Raw genomic sequence first — 20,993 nt, 5'->3', positions numbered from 1 at the left:
ACAGTGGTATAAGAGAGACATAAAACATTGACTTCATGTCTAATTATTATTAATTAATACTGAATATTTATGTTAATGAATTTTTAACAAGACAATTCGAAAAATTCTATCATGTGGGTGGCTTATGAATTAATTATTATTATGTGAGTTACATAATAATTAAAACCTGACTTCTCTTACGGACCAAAAAGAAAACAATTTTCTAGAAAAACGGACACTGTGGCAGAAATTACTTCTTTTTTTAATATTCTAGGCAAAGTTTGCTGCATGGAATGGTAGATTGAATAGGGGTATAAAATACTTATTTTAAATTCATTACAATAGCCTTTGGCGAAATTCTCCATATTATCATTATTTATTTGCTTTTATAGTCCAATTTGTCTGTGAATATATAATATAATTTGGGTTTGCTTGAAACAATTTCCTTTTTTGGCAATGCCATATGGCATCGTTGCAGTACATGTGGCCAAAAATACTTGCTGGTTAATTTCTTTTAATATTTGATTTTGATTATCAAAAATAATTATTTGGCATGTGACATCTCTTAGCAAAACGTTAAACGTTACTGAGTCGTTTCTATCACAGAGTCTGTGACACACAGACTATCCACTTCATATGAAATAAATATTCTCTATCACATAATTAACATTGATTATTTCATTTTCATCATTATGGATTCAAGTTTTCTTTCGTTTTCTTCCGTTTCAGTCATGGTGAATGCAATAGCACCGAAACTTAATTAAATGCTGATACAATAAAGGTGAGAAAAAACCAAATTGGTCAATTGAAAGCTCTTTGTTTCTTATTAAATGACATCAAAGTCATAATTTATCTGTGCATCTGTTTGTCTTTGTATGTAATATATAAAATTGAAATATTTCCATTTGAAAATAATATCTTTAAAGAGTTTCGAAGTTAAAATGCCATCTGTGTTTGAATTTCTAAAACACATTCTTGTAACATATCTTTCTTTGATAGGTTTTTTTTTAATCGTAGTTTTTATTCCACATTTCCTGCTTCAGTTATGGAATTCTCTGAAATATAATTTAATACATTTGAATCATTTTTTTGATTGTCTCCACTATTCATTAAAATAAATTCACTCAACATTTTTTATTGAAAAACATATGATAAAATAAAGGAACCGATAAAAAGAAATAAATTTAATAATAAAAAATATTTATATCATTCCACTTCGCCGTTTTCGAAGATAAATAACGGGTTTAAGCTGAATAATAAAAAGTTTGTCATTGAAACTGCAATGCCTCATATTTGGTTTGAGCACAAACGCTTTTTGGACTTTAAAATACGAGCAGTGTGTTGTTTCTATGTCGCTTTCTTAACTTTAAATGATAAGTCACACGATGGCGCTACACGTTTTCTCAGCTTCCATATGATAGGAAGAACTTTGTGTCTAAATAGGAAGATGACGTTGAATAGATATATCTAGAAGCTTTTCCATGTGCTTAAAATTGACATTTATTCTGCATGTAAACCAGTCACAAGTGAGTGTTTTGTTTGTTTGTGTGACTTCTGTCATTCGGTTATTGAATACACATACAATTACAAATCAAAGTGAATAATAAATAAATATACATTGCATGTGTTAAAAATCAAAACATGAAAAATACGATAAAAATTCAAGTGGATTAACTTTCATCTTTGCAAACTTAACAAAAATTTCGAATCGTCTATCACATTTAAGTTGGATGGTCTAATTTTTTCGAATAAACACATTGATGTGATTGTTGTTATTATTATTTTTTTTCTTCTTCTCATTTGTGTTGGAAATTGAAAGAAAAAAAATCACAGTATAGACGACTGACAGTGGAGAGAAGACAAGAGAATCATATAATCGGCATTGCGTCGCAAATCGCAGTCGACAGTTTTGCAGTGACAATTGTGCAGGAATAAACCGTTTATGTGATTAATAATCACTGATTACATTACAATCATCGTTGTTTAAATATAGATATTTATTTCATTTGGTATTCAGTTTCAAATAGACAATAAAAACTGAAACAAAGTCATTCAGATAGAAGGGCATTGTTTATAATAATTGAGTTAAAAAAAAAACATACACATCAAGTGCAGTGATACGGTGGCGCTAATTCGGTACAAAATTTCGGTCCAAAAAAATTGAAACGCAATAATAAAATGCTGAAAATTTAATACGATACCATTGCCCAAAACGATCAACACACATAGAAGAATTATTTTAAAAAAAGCACATTTTAGTTGAGAGTGAAAGCGAATAAGGAAAAGAAAAAAGAATACTATAAATTCAAGGTGAAAATAATCTATCAGAGTCTTCTTTTGAGTTGTTTACCGCGTGAACCGGATTTCTTACTGGAAAGACACACGAAAAAAAAATATATAATAATAAACGGAAGAAACCTTTCAGGATTTTACTTGGAAAAAATTGTTCGATTTTGTTTTTCTTTCGTTGTTTATCTTCGGCTATAATTGAACAACGCGAGCCAGAGAGAGCGAGATAGCGTCAAAAGAACAATTGTGCGTTTTTAATTTAAAAAAAACAATAGTTTTTGGAATATTTTGTGTCGTCAAACTGTGGTGTTGTGAATCTGTAGGTGTTCGTGTTTATTCGGCGCCATTTCTCGCAGTTTCGCAATCATCGTGTGTCATTTGTTGACGTCTTCACGTGCCGAATTGCTGATATGTTGAATTGTACACTCCGATTGAGCGGCCGGATTGCAAATCATCGCAATTGTTTGAGAAAGTGTTACGTGAAAAATAACAACAATAACCACAACAATAGTCAAAATACAAATTGCTGCTACTATAGCTTCAGTGGCATCGGTATCGGCAATGGCAACAGTAATCTAAGCATAATCAATTTCGAGGACAAAAGGTAAACGAATTCATTTGAATTTAGTTCCAACAACAACAACAGCCACAACAACATTGCCAATAATAGTCAAGCAAAGAAAAAAAAACATAACATTAACACACCAAACGCACGCCAAAACATTTACATCACTAAATGAGCGAACGTACACTCAGTTGTGTGTGAGAATTGCCTGATTGAACAAGCGAGAAAAAAAACACAAAATAAAATAATAATGAAGCAAAGCGAATAAAAAACAACACACGAATAAGAAAAAGAAGTAAAAAATATACACACGAGTGATGCGAGTGTTGTGTGGTTTGATGGGAAATCGTGTGGCAATTGGTGGAAGTGAGATAGCATCAAAATACTGTATGCACCGTGCATATCTTCAAACATATGTCAAAACACAAGGCAACAACAAGATCTGATTAAAAACGGAAAAATTAATATACACGAATAGATTGAAAGAACTGCAAAAAAAATGATCAACAACGAATCGAGAAATTCACGTTTAACCGTATAAAGCAATAATGTGAACTTTTTTTTCGTGCGGCTTTATGCATTAAAGTGATTTGAACATCGACACAGAAATTTCTAGTTTTCGTTTTTTTTTCTGCGTTTTGTTGTTGTTTGATGTTTTGATGCAAGGCAATACGCGCTTCGATCGAGGAAATAAATTTGATGATTTTAGAATCACATGCATTGCATGCGATATGAAAATATCATGATTTTATTACAAGACACAGACACAGCACACACATTATACCTACACTTATAGCTGGTATTGTGCGTACATACCTGACATGACTTTTGTATATAATATTGAGCGCGGACAAGTTTTCCAGTTCAATAAAAATCGAATTTCATTGATCACTAATTATATTATTATTCGTATTTGAGTTGATTGTATTCGCTGAGGGCAATGCAGCTGTGTGTATTTTTTTTTTCATCCACTTGAATATAATTAAAGATAAAATTGACATTTTTTTTCTCGTTTTATTGTTCATAATTAAATTGAAAAACTGCATTTAACTTACTTCCTCTGTTTTCTCTCACTCTCTCTCCTCCCAGCACACATTGCAGATCGCACAGTTCTTGGCCACCGAAAAATCATTTGGATAGCTCTGGGTCGGCGCGTACATCAACAACGGCTGTTTTACCTGACGAGAAAAAAATTGAACAACACGAACGATTGTATGCATCAAAACCAGAAGAGATGAATACGAATCGACTAATCAATGAAAAATCACCGTATCTTTTGCAACATGCTCACAATCCCGTCGACTGGTATCCCTGGGGTGAGCCTTAATTGCCAAAATAACAAAAATAAACTTGACAAAAATTCTCATTGCATAACAAAAATATATATTTCCCCTTAGGTGAGGAGGCATTTGAAAAGGCAAAAGCTGAAAATAAAGTGATTTTCTTGTCCGTTGGATATTCGACATGCCATTGGTGTCATGTTATGGAAAAAGAATCGTTTGAAAATCCAGAAGTAGCGGCCATCATGAATCGACATTTTGTAAACATTAAAGTCGATCGAGAAGAGCGTCCCGATATCGATAAGATTTATATGCATTTTGTTCAGATGTGTTCGGGAACGGGTGGTTGGCCAATGTCTGTTTGGTTGACACCAAATGATTTGGCACCAATTACGGCTGGCACATACTTTCCACCAAATGATCGATGGGGTGTGTCTGGTTTTACAACTGTTTTGGAGAAAATAGCCGAAATGTGGCGTGAAAAAGGTGACGAATTGGTGTTGATGGGCAAAAAAATCATTGACATTATCAAACAAAAAGAACAAAGCGAAAATAGTTCGGACCAATCATCTGAAGACGATATTGAAGTGCGATTCAATCAAGTTGTTCAAATTTATGAACGACATTTTGATGATGTTTGGGGTGGTTTCGGTTCAGTAACCAAATTTCCCGAAGTTTCGAAATTGAATTTAGCATTTCATGCACAAATTCACAAGCCAGACAGTGATATGGGCAGATATGCATTGATGACTCTGGTGAACATTGCAAAGGGCGGCATAAATGATCACATTTTTGGTGGTTTTTGTCGTTATTCAGTGGTAAGTAATTCGATCGAAATTGTCAAAACAATATGACATTGTAACCATCGATTTTCTTCTTAACAGGATCGAAAATGGCATGTGCCACACTTTGAGAAAATGCTCTATGATCAAGGTCAACTATTAACTGCTTATGTGAATGCTCACAAATTGTCAAGAAATAAATTTTATATTGATGTTGCTGATAAAATTTTTGAATATTTAATAACTGATCTGCGTCATCCATATGGTGGATTTTTCAGCGGTGAAGATGCTGACTCCTATCGTGAGCATGGTGATACGGAAAAAATTGAAGGTGCATTTTATGCATGGACACAAGATGAAGTTCAAATGCTTTTCACCGAAAATGCTGAACAATTTTCAAATGCCGCAACAGCTTTAGACATTTTTTGTCATTATTATGGAATCACAGATGAAGGAAATGTACAACCACATAGTGATCCACATGGTCATCTGCTTGGTCGTAATATACTTCGGGTTCGTACCACTCTTGGTGAAACGGCCAACAAATATGATGTCGATGAGGAAGTTGTCACAGACGTTTTAAATAAAGGCAATAAAATTTTACACACTGAACGTTGCAAGCGTCCACGTCCACATTTGTAAGTTATTTCTTATTTCTTCAAAAATATCATTTGAAAATTGAACAAATTGACTTTAATTTAAATGTGTTTTTACAGGGATACGAAAATAATCACCGCATGGAATGGATTGGCTTTGTCGGGCATATCAGCTTTGTCCACAATTAATCATACTCGACGACGCGATGAATATATTCAAACTGCAAAAGATCTGGTCAAATTCCTGCAAAAGTATGCATATCGACCGAATGAGAAAACATTAATTCGATCGTGTTATGGAGAAGGCGTAAATGATGAAACATTAACGATTTTGTAAGTTTTTTTCTTATTTCTTCCGATACCATTTGAAAATTGAATAAATTGCTGCAACATAATTGAAATGTGTTTTACAGGGACAATCCGATCGAAGGATTCTTAGACGATTATGCATTCTTGATAAAAGGTCTGCTTGATTACTACTTGGCAACACTAGACATGGATGCATTGAAGTGGGCCAAAGACCTCCAAGATACCCAGGATCGTCTATTTTGGGACAACGAAAACGGTGGATACTTTTATTCGCAAGCAGATTCGGCAAACGTAATTTTACGCCTGAAAGACGATCACGATGGAGCTGAACCATCGGGAAATAGTGTTTCTGCACGAAATCTCCTTCTTATATCGGCATATTTTCATGATAAAAGCTACAAAGAGCGGGCATGCAAATTAATGCAATCATTTTCATCGAAAAAACCATTTGGTTACACGTTGCCGGAAATGTTTTCCGCACAAATGATGCGAGCCGACAGTTTGGCTATGATGGTTGTTGTTGGTATGTGACATTTTCAACCAAAATATACTGAATCAATTTAATTGATTTTTGAATTTTGTCATTCCCTCCATACAGGACCAAAGAGTGAAGCACTTGATAATTTATGCGATGTGGCACGTGATTTTTATATACCTGGACTCTTATTGATGCATTATGATCCAGAGCAAGCACCTGAAATGCTGACGCGTCCAGCCATTTCAAAATTCAAAATGGTACGAAATGAGCCAACCGTCTATTTATGTCACAATCGACAATGCCAGTTGCCAATCACAAAAATCGATGACTTTCATCGCAGTCTGAAAGAGAAATACTTTCCGTTAACTCTGGAACACGACATAGACACCCTAACTAGGCCATGAATTTAAAAAAGAACAACACAAATTATGGGTTCACGTGCAAGTTACTCATCTGGCATTGTTTTCACCAGTGATCTCCAACCACGGAGATTTCATTTTTGTTTTGATCGAAACGAATTGTGATATTTGATTTGAATGCGACACGCGTTGAGTGAGGGATGCAATATTTGATATATACAATACACATTATTATTATTATATTATACTATATTTCTTCGTCGTTATTTTAAAAAAGCTTGATCTTAAACAGAAAACACATTGACAGACAATTAGAAAATGCTGAATTAGATCTTATACGATAATGATCGTATTATAATATGTCAATTTATTGTTATTGATTTTCATAGTTTTTCTTGGCTACAAATCCAGCATCTCGTCGATGATCTTGTACACATTTTAAAATTATTGATTAAATGATGTTGGACAAATCCAGTTAAAAAACAAATATTTAAAATAAACTGTTGCTGCAAAAATATTGAGTGGTTTTTGTGTATCTTTTAACTTTTCTTTCGCTTGTCAGTTGCTAGAACGCGTAACCGTGAATAAATTTCATCCCAGTCAAGATATCCACCGACCAAATGACGTACGTTACCTTCTTTATCCTCATAACCAGTCCGGCCATGTAGGAGCCGAGTATTTGAGAAGGCCAAGATAGAACCTAGAACCAACAGAAAAAACAATAAGAATCGATCTTTATTTTCGTGAGGCGGCCAAACAAACCTTGTTCAGTTTTAAAGTAAACTGATTCTTTGTATAATAGATCAACGTAGGCTTTCAATGAATGATACCTAAGAGGAGAATCACAAAAGAAAAGAATAGAATTAATTTAAAGTAATCGACAAATAATCGAAAAATAATCGAAAAATAATAATTAATACCATTCGTCCACTTTTTCCACATCAATTGAAAATATTGTATCTCGTTGTGGTATGCTGTGATTTATGTGGATCATGTTGCCTTCATAATCTAAACTATATTTATCAAGACGTCGGGAGGGGAAAGAAGGATCTTGATTTAAAATTACTTCAGAACATGAAATAATGAATTTTCTTAACTACTGAAATGGTGTGCAGAGTTGTTATTGGCACCAGTGAAGTTCGAAAACTACCTGAAGCACTTATCCATATACTTTTTCAAATGCCGCATGATAAAAGTGTCTCCACCTTTACGGTGCCTATAACAGCTCTGATTATATGCAGAACAGATATCGTTTTTTAACGCGCTGAATTACTTACCAAATGACCGGCTTTCGCATAATTTTTTCAAATCGAAAATCATCTTGGGTGCCATAGTCCGACCAATTCACGATAGTTGTACTTAAGCATTCAAATGCTTTCGGATTTTCTTTCTTCAATTTTTCCGCTACATAGAAGCCGTCCACGAGGGAATTGAATGCGCCCGCCGATTTTGTTTGTGAAATGCAATGCAATAACGTGACACCCGGTGTGTAATCATAATAAGGTAGGTCTGTATGTAATTGTAATGGATTTGATGTGTATGCGACATTTGTTGCATTTGGATCAGCTCGTACAGCATATTCCTTTCCATAATGCGTTTCGCGAATGAATCCAACGCGATCGATAACTCGTCTGACTTGATCTTCAGTCAAAACAGCATTTTTTAACATTACCACACCGTATTTCGTTAATGTCATCAACCAATCATGTAATGCTACCAATAAAAATGTGTTAAAATTAGCAATCATTGCAGCAGCAGCAAAAAAACGGCGATAAGTATTTTTCAGCATGCTTACCATCATCATTTTTTAATACATCGGCCGCATTAAATTCTTTCATTTCAAATTGATCTTTGGACCATAGCTTCGGCGTTGGCCGATAATGATTATCTAAATAATTTTTTCGATTTTCTACGGTGAAATTTCGTTCGTACAACCAATCCGATTCGAATGTTGACACGTGATCGTCGTTCCATGTTACTTGTAATTGCTTATCGATCTAGATTTAAATGGTTGTTTTTGTTTTTTTTTTTTCATTATCATTTTACATTTTTTTTAAAATTGTTTTAACATTTACTTACCGAAATAGACTTTGGTTGAGCATTTTTAAAGTCAAATTGAGTCCAATCTATCGTACGACTTTTTGTTTGGTCATGAAAACAATTTGAACATTGACAATTGTCACGTAGCCAAATCAACGGATATTTGAATTGTTCACTTTGATTTGCGGTATTCTCACTTTTATTGATGTCAACGATCATATAACGTTTGTCGGCCGATGTTTTGGCCGCTAAAAAACTTGCATTTTGTACGGATAATTTTAGATACGTTTGATTGGAATATTCCAGCACTTTTTTTAAGCCGCCTATCAAACGATACATTTTATTCGTAAAATGTTTTTTTGTTGTTGTGGTGTAAGTATCAAGTGTGTTGACCACAAAACAATGTAGCAACCATTAAATCTAATGACAAACTAAGCTTTCTTCTCTATATGCATTGTTATAAAACAGTATCAGCTATTATTCTTGTTGTACACATGTTTACATACGTGGAAACCACTTCATTTACATTGAGCTTATGATTTAAATGATTGTTATCTCGATATTTGGTCTGATATAATGCGAATGTGTTAGTAAAATTAAAAGATTAACACATTTCCAATTTTAATCAGTTAACAATGAGCTATCAGGGTTCATTCATTTGAATTATTATCAAACAAAGATTTTGTTGACAGTACGATTGTGAGGTGGACAAGTATCATTGCAAAAAAAATCTGATTTTTTCGTTTCACTATCAAACAACCATTATTCGACTTAAATGAGGCCGAATAATTTTATGTTTACAGAAATATTAACAAATTCCATATCTTACAATGCGCCGAAATGACTTTAACTGTATATTTCAACGATGACATCTGATAATGTGACATTTATGAATAAATACATTGTCGGACAAGAGAAACTGTGTCAGACAAAAATAAATTGTGCTTCAATTACTTAATACTCAGAAACGAGTACATCAAGTTCAATACTCCGGCTGAAGTATAAGTATTCAAACATACAAATGCACCTGTATATTCCAAGAATACGATGTTCAATTCATAAAATTTTATTTTAGTTTTCCAAGAATAGTTCCTTTCTTGGAAGGGCTAACAAATGAAAAGCTATTTTAAACATATTTAAAGCTTAACATTTGATCATCACAATCGCTCTTGCAATGTTTTTTTTCTTTTTCATTTCAATTTGTGAACTGATACAGAATATCAATTCTACTATCAACAACTATTTTCTTCATGAAGTTTTCCATATTTTTCCTGCCCTTTCATTTCAGGTACATTTAGCATCATTTCTCTCTTTTTGTTTTCGAAATAGTCGTATTGATTCGTAGATTTGAAAAAGAACTACCTGAAAATGAGAAATTTGACATGAATATTGACCCAAACCACTCGTCCTTTGAATCTCTGACCTTAGTTTTCCGCTTAACTCCTAATGAGTCATTAATCAAGACAAAAGAAAATCATGAAAATATCATTTACCACCAATCCCTTTAATCTTATCCTTCATTCGTAGCTTTTATTACCTGCTTCCAAGTAATTTCTCCCAAAGAATACTTAGAAAACGCAAATGAAAGAGAGAAGGTCAGTATGCACATTTTCCGAACCATAATTATGGTTTTTCAAATGAGGTCTCAACTGGTATTTAAGACGTGTCCAGAGTGAATTTTAGCAGAATCTCAATTCTACCTTGCTCTAGTATACATCAGTTATCCCAAAGACAAGTTGTGATTTTTTATTTAAAACGTTTTATTTAAAAGTTGAAAATTTTAAATCTTTCATATTGCAAGTATTGAATTATATTTTACACTTGGCCACAAAAGTGCAAGAGCGAAATAAAAGCAAAATCGAATTTAAAAAAAACTTCGAAAAGTTAAAAGAAATACATCCCAAATCAGTTGAAAGCAAAATCTTCAAACGTACAAGAAACAATACATCCAAATTTTCAACAAGTTAAAAGAAAGTGTTAAAAGAAAGAAAGTGTAATATCAAGAAGTGAACGAAAATGGATTACGTTAATCAAAAAAATCGTGAAGTAGAAGAATCCTATTTATCAAGTTTGGTCGATCTAAGGGACACCAATAAACCAATGATAACCATGTTATCGCTCTTGGCCGAGGAGAACATCCAACATGGCCAAACAATAGTTGATGTGATCAAGCAGCAGATATCTCAGGTGGAACCTCAATTCAAACTTCCAATTTTGTATTTGATTGATTCGATTGTTAAAAATGTTCGTGGCATTTACATTGATTTGTTTGATCAATGCATCTTTGGAATCTTTGTTGACGTATTCAAAAAGGTAAGTTTCGTTTTTTTATGTTAATTTAAGTGTCAATCAGTAAATTTTATTTAAAAATATTTCATTTATCATGTTATCACAGGGGACATATGAAATATGTATATTTTGCGTCACTCTATAACATGTGTATCATAAGTTTTGTCACAAATTCATACGCACGCTATTTAAGCACCAAAGAAGCATTTCGAAAATTTCTCTCAATGCTATTCAGCTTTATTCATAGGCAATCCGAAAACACATTTACAGTACACTGAATGGACCATTGTCTCCGATTTTTCGAAGTGTGTATCGAACCATCAAAATTATGTTCTGGACAAACGATTTGTCAATTTCTATCAACTTTTTCTCAAACCTTTCCACTGATTGTTGTTCGTTCCAAGTGTTTTGAATCTTTGCCTATAACATACATCCAAAAACAGACGAGAAATAATTAATTAAGTGTCTTTTGGTGATGTTAAAAAGATGGCTTTTTCATGGGAATGCTATCTTTTGAGAAGTGAGCCATTATTGTGGCTTTTTCTTCTTGCAAAAGACAATTTTATCTATCAGATTGTTCTCAACGAATTTTATCGATTTCAACAAAAATTGGTTGATAATAGAGCAAGCAATGGAGATTTAACCTTACGTTTCAGCACTAAATGTTCGAATAATGGCTCTAAAACACCTTCCAAAGAAGATCCTATCATACAAACACCCCTTTATCAAAGTTCGGTTTGTCGACGTCTCTAGTTTCTTATAGGAGTGCCCTTACGTTATCAGTGCAAAAGAAACCGCTTGCACTTGATTCGTGGTTCGATATAGCGTTGAATGTTTCACCGTCCAAAATGATGAATTTTTCAGTGCAACATGCAAGGTGAATAACGAGAGTCAAGCGCAATAAGGGCACACTATATAAACGCCATCTATTAATAATCGACTAACTACAATGTAAATCAAACGTATCTGTTTCCCCTTTTTATTTACTCCCTTCTCCTCTCACTATACTTTTACATTGTAGTTAGCCATTTTTACAAAGATGTCGTTTCTGTGTAAGATGTGTGACGTCACAATGTATTTATATGGATAGCGCTCGACTCTCGGTGAATAAACACCCAATTTTTGACACCCTTTGGAATTCTTGCGTAACTTATTTTCCTGATTACTAATAATCGTGTCTAAATCTATTGTTTTGGTTCGAATTTGGATATGCTGTAAGAATCACCAAAAATGAATTTGTGCTTGACCAACGCGGTTTTCGGAACTTCTTTCTCTAGAATCTTTGTCTTCATACTAAGTCCATGAAACACGATACATGGTTCGAAGACAGATTGGTTCATCTTTAGACACATGCAGAATTTGTTTGAACTTAGCTTTCCAAAACCATTTGAGACACTTTTTCGTAAATCCAATTTGTACGACATTGCGAATGGATGTATTTCGTCGAATTGAGTTTGATAGTAGTCTCGAGGTACCGATAAATGCACCGCGTGCATTGGTTGACATTTTTGTTGTTGTTTATGTAGCGCAATAAACGCATGTAAGTTGTGACAAAACTTATGATACACGTGCTTTACGTAAAAAGCACTTCTTTGGAAGTTCTCACTGTGACGCAATCAAAGCGCGACGATGACAAGCAACGTTGACAGTAGCGCCATTGTGCGGTTGCCAGCGAAACTAAAAAATGGCACAAATTTCGATCGCCTAAATCAAAAATGGATATAAATAAGACATAAATATGAAAACCAGTCAAGGCGATGCATTTCATTTACATTTTTTCTCGAGAGGCAACGCAATATTAAATTGTTTGATGTATTTGATTACAAGCGTCACTGAAAATTTATATCAGATCATTTTTAGATCTGATGTGCAGTATTTCGTCACAATGAGAACTTCCAAAGAAGTGTTTTTTACTTATGTCATTTGTTTTAACATTAAATTTAATTTTTCTGTTTGTATTCTTTTATTGATCACATTGGAAATCAAAAATATTTATATTAATCGATTTCTTGCAATGCACGCCAATTTTATTTTATTTTTGCTTCCTTCCATACTTTTTACATTTGTTTTTACATTGAATTAGAATTTTCTGTTTGCTCTCGAAATCTTTTTTTGCATTTTCAATTGTTTTTGTAAAATTTCGAAACAAAAGGAGAAATTTCTACGGTGAATTTGTAGTATGTATGGTTACCAAATCTATTCAAAACTAATTGCACCAATGTTTTAATTCATTTTCTTCAATTGAATAAATCCCTCAAAATATCATCCAGGCCGATTATCTCATTGGATTCCTTGGAACCGAATTATGTGATATCCAAAAAAATCCAAGCATGTTGTAGTTGGTTATTAAAAAAATCTTTAAAAAATACAAATCGGCTAAAATACACGCTTTTTCCAATATGGTCATTTGAACAACAATTTTGAAAAATGTTGGTTTTAAAAAATGTGCACATTGGTTCAAAATTGGGTGCTTTCAGTGATTCGTTAATTGCTATTGACACTAAGACTTACTTAGAGTAATGTGCTAGCCAGCATTTGCTGGCTAGCAGTGCTAGTGCGATACGCTCGACGCATGGAAGACGCGTGTCTATGTGAAAGAAGCATTCTATATGAAGCGCTATGTACGCTCGTATTTCGATTTATTTTATCCGCTGTACTTCTGTTATGTTCATGACTTTTTTAAATGAAAACAGCAATAAAAATAAATCTTGGAAGTGATTTTACTTATTATATAAAAAATATTATGTTTGAAAAAAACCTACACAGTAAAAAAATATCAGCCGACGCTTACTGTGTATGTTTTTTCAAACATAATATATTTTTTTTGAATCCTGATTTAAACAATCAGAAAAAATTAAGTCAAGTAAAATCAATTACAAGATTTATATTTATTTAAAAAAATCATAAACATAACAGAAGTACAGCGGATAAAATAAATCGAAATACGAGCGTACATAGCGCTTCATATAGAATGCTTCTTTCACATAGACACGCGTCTTCCATGCGTCGAGCGTATCGCACTAGCACTGCTAGCCAGGTATCTAGAACCGGGTATTTAACCGGTATCTAGAAATTCTCAGAAAATTTTCGATTTTTTTTTACTTTGGGCAAAAAAATTGGTTCGTTACGAATTTTCTCAGACATGACACATACACCAAAACATCACAAAGGACCGAGTACGACGTTTCCCCCTTTGATGTAAATGTCACTCTATGTCTTATTTGGGATTGCAGCATTTTGGTCCGCCATGACAGCATCTTCGTTTTGCTTCTCTGTGATTGGTCAAGTAAAACGAAGATGCTTTCATGGCGGACTAAAATGCTACAATGGAGACCAACTAAGTTTTTTTTTTTGCATTTTTACGGTGGGTATCGCATTGTTATTACTATTTACATTGGATTCTTATTAAATCGATGAAACATTTTTTTTTTGGAATTATTGTAATTTATAAACAAATTAAATTTTTTATAAAATTTTTAATGAAAAATGTTAGAAAAATATTTTATGAGATGTTTTTTTTTCAACGATTCAATGATTATGCATGTGTATGCATTTTAAATGAAGAGCTTATATATTGTCAAGCCAAAAAATGTATTATTGTGAAATGGCAGAGTGACATTTACATCAGCGCCGTGTATCGAATTAATTTCGCTTGGCAAAGGGGGAAATATTTTGACAGATAGTACTCGATCCAACAAACACTCAGTTTTCCACCGTAAAACTAATGCTGAAATTTTTTAAATTTTGGTTGGTTTGAAAAAAGTCATGGTCATTTTTGGAAAAAAGACTCACATGAAGCGCCATCTAGTGGTCAATTTCGACATTTTTTCCATTCTGACTTCAGATCCGGATAGCTGAAGTTCGTAGCTTTCCAACGATATATGAATCATTCCCGCACCTTTCATATACTTAGAAAGTAGGCTAATTGATGAAAATTTGAAAAATGCGTCCGAACATTTTTCGAATCCATACCTTATTATGCACTTACGCAACAAAATTTAAAAAGAAGCCATAAGAAAACCATAAGCCTAAAACGATAAAAAATAAAATTCACTTATATTAGTTGGCAGTTATGAAACCAATTTGAAAGTAGACTGAAAACTGAGCAAACTAATTTTTCAGTTTCAAAAAATTAGTTGCGTAAGTGGTTTTGGTCTGGGGTCGAATATTTTTCAGATGCCTCTTTTTTAGTTTTTCATCAATCGCACATTTTTCTGGTCATCTGTAAGGTACAACAATGATTTGAACAGGCGGCGTATTATGTGACATTTTCGGCGAAAAATGACCATGAGTTTTTTCACGTGATCCAAATTTTAGAAAAATTACGTTCATAGAAAAAATCAAAAAACTGGGCGTTTGTTGAGGACCAAATATGTGATGTTTCGTCGTATGTGTCGTATCTGGGTAAATTTGTTTTAAGAAAAAATTTCATTCCGAAGTTCAAAAAAATGTTCGGCAAATTTTCAATTTTTTGCCATTTTTCATCACAGGTATACGGCGTGTTTTTTAACAGAATCACGCAAGGGTATGGCATGCTATATAAAATGTTGGCGAACAAAAACCTTACAAATTTATCGGAATAAACCTTATGATTCTATGAACAAAATTACACAAATATGAGATAGTCAATACGAAATTTGTAATTCAGATTCTATCCGATAGATGGCGTTACGGTTTGGCACGTCGCCATGTCTCTCATATACGTGCCATTGCCTTGGAATCACGCCATTCTTAGCTTATTGGAAAGACAATAAGGTCACCTTGATGAATCAATAAAGAAATTTTGAACAAAAGGTTAGATCAGAATGACTAAACCTCGAAAAATGGGGAAAAATCGAAGAAAATCGAAGTTAATCGTCATTTATCTCGAAAAACTGTATGACTGGCTTGGCTTTTTTCCTCATAGATCGAAAGCGCACTCAATTTTGAGCCGATGTGCACATTTTGAAACGACAACATTCTTTTATTTGGTGAAAATTGGTAAAAGTGTGAACTTCAGCGGCCACCTATATTTGAATATCTTAAGAAGTGTTTTGTACTTATGTAATCATCTTTTCAGGTGAACGAAGATGTTCGTAAAAAAATGCATTTTCAACGAAAAACATGGGATGCCGTATTTTCAGCGGAAATACTATATGCACTTGATGTTGAAGTAAATGCAATTGATCCCTGTTGGCCGATGCCAGCAAATAATAAAATCGAGCCGAAAATGAAACAAGATGACTTATTGAAGATTGAAAAAATAGAAATGGAAATAGCAGCTACACGGAAAGAAATAGATAGGCTAGATGCAGGCCCATCACAGGCGGCAGTCGTCGTTTATCCAGCGGAAACGTTGAATTCTGAAAAGGCACTTGGATTCGACCCAAACGATATATCACTGGCCCATCCAACGAGTAGTCAAATTTTCGAAGATGGATTGTCAAAGATTCGAAAATTGAAAATGGAAATTGCAGAAATGCAGGCAGAAATAGATAGGCTAGATGCTGGCCCATCCCATGCTGGCCCATCACATGCTGGCCCAACACATGCTGGCCCAACACATGCTGGCCCAACACATGCTGGCCCAACACATGCTGGCCCAACACATGCTGGTCCATCACATGCTGGCCCATCACACGCTGGCCCATCACACGTCTCTTATTCAGCTCAAACTTCGAATGCTGAAAATGCAGTTGGATACGAACCAAATAATGTATCACGAAATGATTCGGAAGCTTCCGAATCGTTCGGTAGCAGTATCACCGGCAAACGAAATAATTGTTTTACCGAAAGTGAGGACGATTTTGGATCAAGCAGTGAAGATGAAAACGTACCGCGTCTAGAGAAATGGTCATTAGCACCACAAGAAGAAAGGTCATGCAAAAGAAGACGGTACGAAGATGAAGTGATACCACGAAAAGCTGAAAAAATCGAAACAAATGATTTCTATCAGAAAGTATTTGCTGCTGGAATTTTCAATCCATATTTAAATCAAAATACAATGGCACACCCTCGAGTTATTTTAATGGACTACAATGCAGTGACTGGACTTCCTATCAACACCAATCAACGCATCCCGATTTTGGATGATGATACTATTGATGAAGATATAATGTTTGTAGATCAAAGAAATTCAAATGAAAAAAATGATTACGATGGTATGTTTGATTAATTAATAGCCACACTTATATTTTTTTACATTTTATTAAAATTGTTTTCAATTATTTTTTTTTTTTATTAAATTTTCTTCTATCAGCTGATGAAGTGCTCATTTTGGACCCACACATTCCAATGGTTAACTTGGATGAGTATGAAGAGACCAATTCATCGTGGAATAAAGATGAGGAATCGCAGTTTCTGCCGGTGGTGAAAATCAAAGAGGAGTCCATGTACGAAGGATTTGAGGACGACAACAATGAGGACGATTGCTTCGAAGAAGTTGGTACATACGAAGATATTCAATCGCCGACACAGACAACATTGATCACATTGCTTGATGACGAAATCGACGAGGAAGAGCAGCAAGTAGTTACGATCGGCACAAGTAAGATAAAAATTAATTTGTCCAAAGATGTACGTTTAAATAGCATTTCAAGCGAGTCTAGCGGAAGCGAAACAGACCCATGTGAAAATGACTCAAGCAACATTATTGCGGCTGCCAGTAATTTAGAAACCAAATTTGAAGTCAAAGATTCTATAAAGCATGTACAATTCAAGCGGCAACCAGTTGTTCGACGTGGCTTTGAAACTTCAGGTTTGTGTTCGATTATGTAAACACACTTTGTACGTGGAAACATTCATATAGGCGAATATTTATACAAGCATCTCAATAACACTCATGTCTAATTATAAATAATATTTTGAATGAAAATGTAAATACAAACAAGAAAAATTATAAAATAAAGAAAAAATTCCACAAAAATTATCTCGCTTGTTTTACCTGGCAACGAACTCTTTCTGTTCTGCGCCTCTTCTCTATCTTTTTCTTCTTTCTTCCTTCTAGCTTAGCTATCCGGAGATCGGCTACTCTTTAACAAATGTCGAAAAGTGAAGACCTCCAGAGCAAAGTTCACAGGTTCTGAACAAAAATATCTTTGTCGAGTATACTCCATTTATCGACTTCCATTCACTTGATGAAAGGACATGCATATACATCTAACATTGGGTGCATAAGTTTTGGCACTAAATTCAAGCGTAAGTCATTTAAACAACAAACACACAATATTAAATTCTTTTAATTCGATAGTTCACAACGAACTCTATTGATTTCAACAATAATTGGTTGATAATTGATCAGGTAATGAAGGTTTAACCATACGTTTCAGCACTAAAGGAGAATGGAACTTTTTCATTTCTATGTTGGTATCACTGACATTATTTCCATTTGTTTATATGTCAAGTGCTACCAATATAAGAGTGACTGACTCACAAAGTCCCATTCTCCTTTTCGAATAATGGCTCTAAGACACCTTCCATAGAAGATCCTACCCATAGTCTTCATGCGCTGTTTTGACAGCTCCAAGTAGCCACCTGATGGTTGTCTTGTGAACCACATTACTTTATATGTAAAAAGATTTCGCTTGCACTTGCACCTCAACATCGTACAATGCAATGTTGGCATAGTTCACTCGGCAACTGTCAGATGTGCACTGTGCCAGATTTGCGACGTCACAATGTTAAAGTATAGAGCGCATTAGATGTATGATCTTACCATACAAACACCCCTTTATCAAAGTTCGGTTTGTCGACGTCTCTAGCATCATATAGAAGTGCCCTTACGTTATCAGTGCAAAAGAAACTACTTACATCCCAGGAAGCACAGCTGTTCTTATCATGTTTTATAGAATAACGTATTCTTATCCAGTTCTTAAGATATTCTTGCTATTCTTACAATGTTAAAATAAAAATATAATTTAAGAACTAAGGCACTATTCTTTGCAAGTGCTTAACATATTATTGTTCTAGTTTAGCGCGCACTAAGAAACCTAATTCTTACGAGTTCTTTTTTTATTCTTAAAGAATTCTTAAATTACATTTAACAATTGCCATATTTAACGCTGACAATTTGCTGTTCGAAAGAAAACAAGGTTTGAAACAAAAAAATAAATTTTGAAATTTTAATATTTTTCAACGAAATTAAAATCAATCTATACTAAAATCAATTGAACTAACCTTAAAATATTATATTTTGCAAATTTAAGCTGCAATATATCGATATTTACAAACATGAAAATTTTGTAATTTTAAAATTTTTCTGATATTTTCCAATTTTCCGACGGCGCATGATTTTTTAAGAGCTATCACATCAACATTTGACGGTAAAATGGTTTTCGTTTCAAAATTTGGGCTGGAAATATGTTCGAATTCATGATTTTAATCTCATATTTATTCCTTGCCATGTTTCTTGATTGTAACTTATCACACGTCAAATTTGCAAAAAAAATATATTTTTTAATTATGTTATGGTGAGAACAATTCTACCAAGTTCATATTGATATTCTTAATGAAGTTCTTACTATGTGCTTAATTGTTCTTATATAGCTATATAAGTTCATAGTAAGAATGTATTAAGTACGCTAAGCCCCGCCTTTTTGGGGCCCTTTGTACTTAGTGGATTCTTATACTGCGATATAAGAACAAGTGAAGAACTTGCTATTCTGTTCTATATTCCATTAAGAACTTTACAAGAATAGCTGTGCTTCCTTGGATATGGCGATGAATGTTTCACTATCCAAAATGATGAATTTTTCAGTGCAGTAATGTGCGAAGGACTTCAAAACAAAGGCCAGGTGCAATTTGGACAGATACTTATAACACCATCTACGTAAAAAACGCTGACTACAATGTGAATCAAACGTATATCTGTTTCCCCTTCTTCTTCATCTACTTCCCCTCGCTATATTTTTATATTGTAGTAAGCCTGTTTTATACAAATGGCGTTTTTCTGTAAGATATGCGACGTCACAATACAATCATATTGACTGCGCTCATCTCTCGCTTCAAAATGGACCCCCTGTGACTTCTGGTTTTGTGAAAAAAAAATTAAAATCACTTCCTGAAAAATTTTGCTCGCACATTACTGCTATATTTCCTAATAATCGTGTCTAAATCTATTGTTTTGGTTCAAATTTGGATGTGTTGTAACCATAAGAATCACCAAAAATGAATTTTTGCTTGACCAACCCGGTTTTCGGCACATGATGACCATAGGTTCTGACACTACAAAACTTTGGGGGGGTCACGGGTCACGGCCAAAAATCGACGGGGGGTCCCCAGCCGAAAAAACCCTAGCAAAATTGAATATTTCTGAAAATTTGTAAATCTGTAGCAAATTTTTTTTTCTGATGCTATATCTTTTCCGGAAGGGGGGGGGGGGGGTAGTGTTCAAGAGCTGGCAACAAAAAACCCTAGCAAAATGTAATATTTTCTCAAAATTCTGGAGGGGGTCCTCGGGCGCTGGGGGGGGGTCAATGCGACCTATGCGAACTATGTCAGAACCTAAGATGATGACAATTTTGAAGGGATTGAGCATTTAAATTAGAAATACGACTGTACTTTCAGCTTTCTCTAGAATCTTTATATTCATATTAAGTCCATGAAACACGATACATGGTTCGAAGACAGATTGGTTTATCTTTAGACACATGCAGAATTTGTTTTGAACTTAGCTGTCCAAAACCATTTGAGGCACTTTTTCATAAATCCAATTTGTACGCCATTGCGAATGAATATAATTGAATGGTTTTTGTTTGACAGTGGAGTAGGAGTCACGGTAAGTGTCCTATGTGTATTGGTTGACATTTTTGTTTTTGATTTTGTAGCGCATGAAATGTCCAAATTTAGTGCCAAAACTTATGCACCATATGTTATTCAAAGGGGCGATATGAATTTCGGTCGAGAGAGAATGAAACTCACAAAAAATACATTGTTCAGCAAAAGTTTCAGAGAAAAATTACAAAAACATTAGCAAAAAACAACGCTTGTTTTCTTTTTTATTTCAATTTTTGAACTGGTACAGAATTTCAATTACAGCAACTAATCGCAT

At 34.0% G+C, this 20,993-nt stretch overlaps 3 protein-coding genes across 3 annotated transcripts; 2 read left to right on the top strand and 1 right to left on the bottom strand.

The window, feature by feature from the left end:
• The first annotated feature begins 1,637 nt into the window (after positions 1–1,637).
• Positions 1,638–7,152, top strand: LOC116345420 (spermatogenesis-associated protein 20). Its single transcript, XM_031774752.1, has 7 exons — positions 1,638–2,872; positions 3,923–4,149; positions 4,231–4,931; positions 4,998–5,533; positions 5,612–5,824; positions 5,905–6,323; positions 6,399–7,152. The coding sequence occupies exons 1-7, from the start codon at positions 2,679–2,681 to the stop codon at positions 6,680–6,682; spliced, it is 2,574 nt and encodes an 857-aa protein (XP_031630612.1). The 5' UTR covers positions 1,638–2,678; the 3' UTR covers positions 6,683–7,152.
• Positions 6,964–9,120, bottom strand: LOC116345422 (gamma-butyrobetaine dioxygenase-like). The gene is made up of 6 exons (XM_031774757.1): positions 8,717–9,120; positions 8,433–8,634; positions 7,915–8,350; positions 7,558–7,650; positions 7,400–7,467; positions 6,964–7,337 (listed from the first exon to the last, which is right to left on the bottom strand). Exons 1-6 carry the CDS (start codon positions 9,014–9,016, stop codon positions 7,177–7,179), a joined length of 1,260 nt encoding a protein of 419 aa, XP_031630617.1. The 5' UTR covers positions 9,017–9,120; the 3' UTR covers positions 6,964–7,176.
• A 1,573-nt stretch (positions 9,121–10,693) lies between these two features.
• LOC116345060 lies at positions 10,694–17,747 on the top strand. The gene is made up of 3 exons (XM_031774107.1): positions 10,694–10,990; positions 16,026–17,106; positions 17,205–17,747. The coding sequence occupies exons 1-3, from the start codon at positions 10,694–10,696 to the stop codon at positions 17,720–17,722; spliced, it is 1,896 nt and encodes a 631-aa protein (XP_031629967.1). The 3' UTR covers positions 17,723–17,747.
• Positions 17,748–20,993: the final 3,246 nt, after the last annotated feature.

Source organism: Contarinia nasturtii, unplaced genomic scaffold, assembly GCF_009176525.2.
Source record: "Contarinia nasturtii isolate CC-2019 unplaced genomic scaffold, AAFC_CNas_1.1 Cnas_scaffold_1240, whole genome shotgun sequence".
Lineage (NCBI taxonomy): Eukaryota > Metazoa > Arthropoda > Insecta > Diptera > Cecidomyiidae > Contarinia > Contarinia nasturtii.
This window is presented reverse-complemented; position numbering and strand designations above follow the sequence as displayed.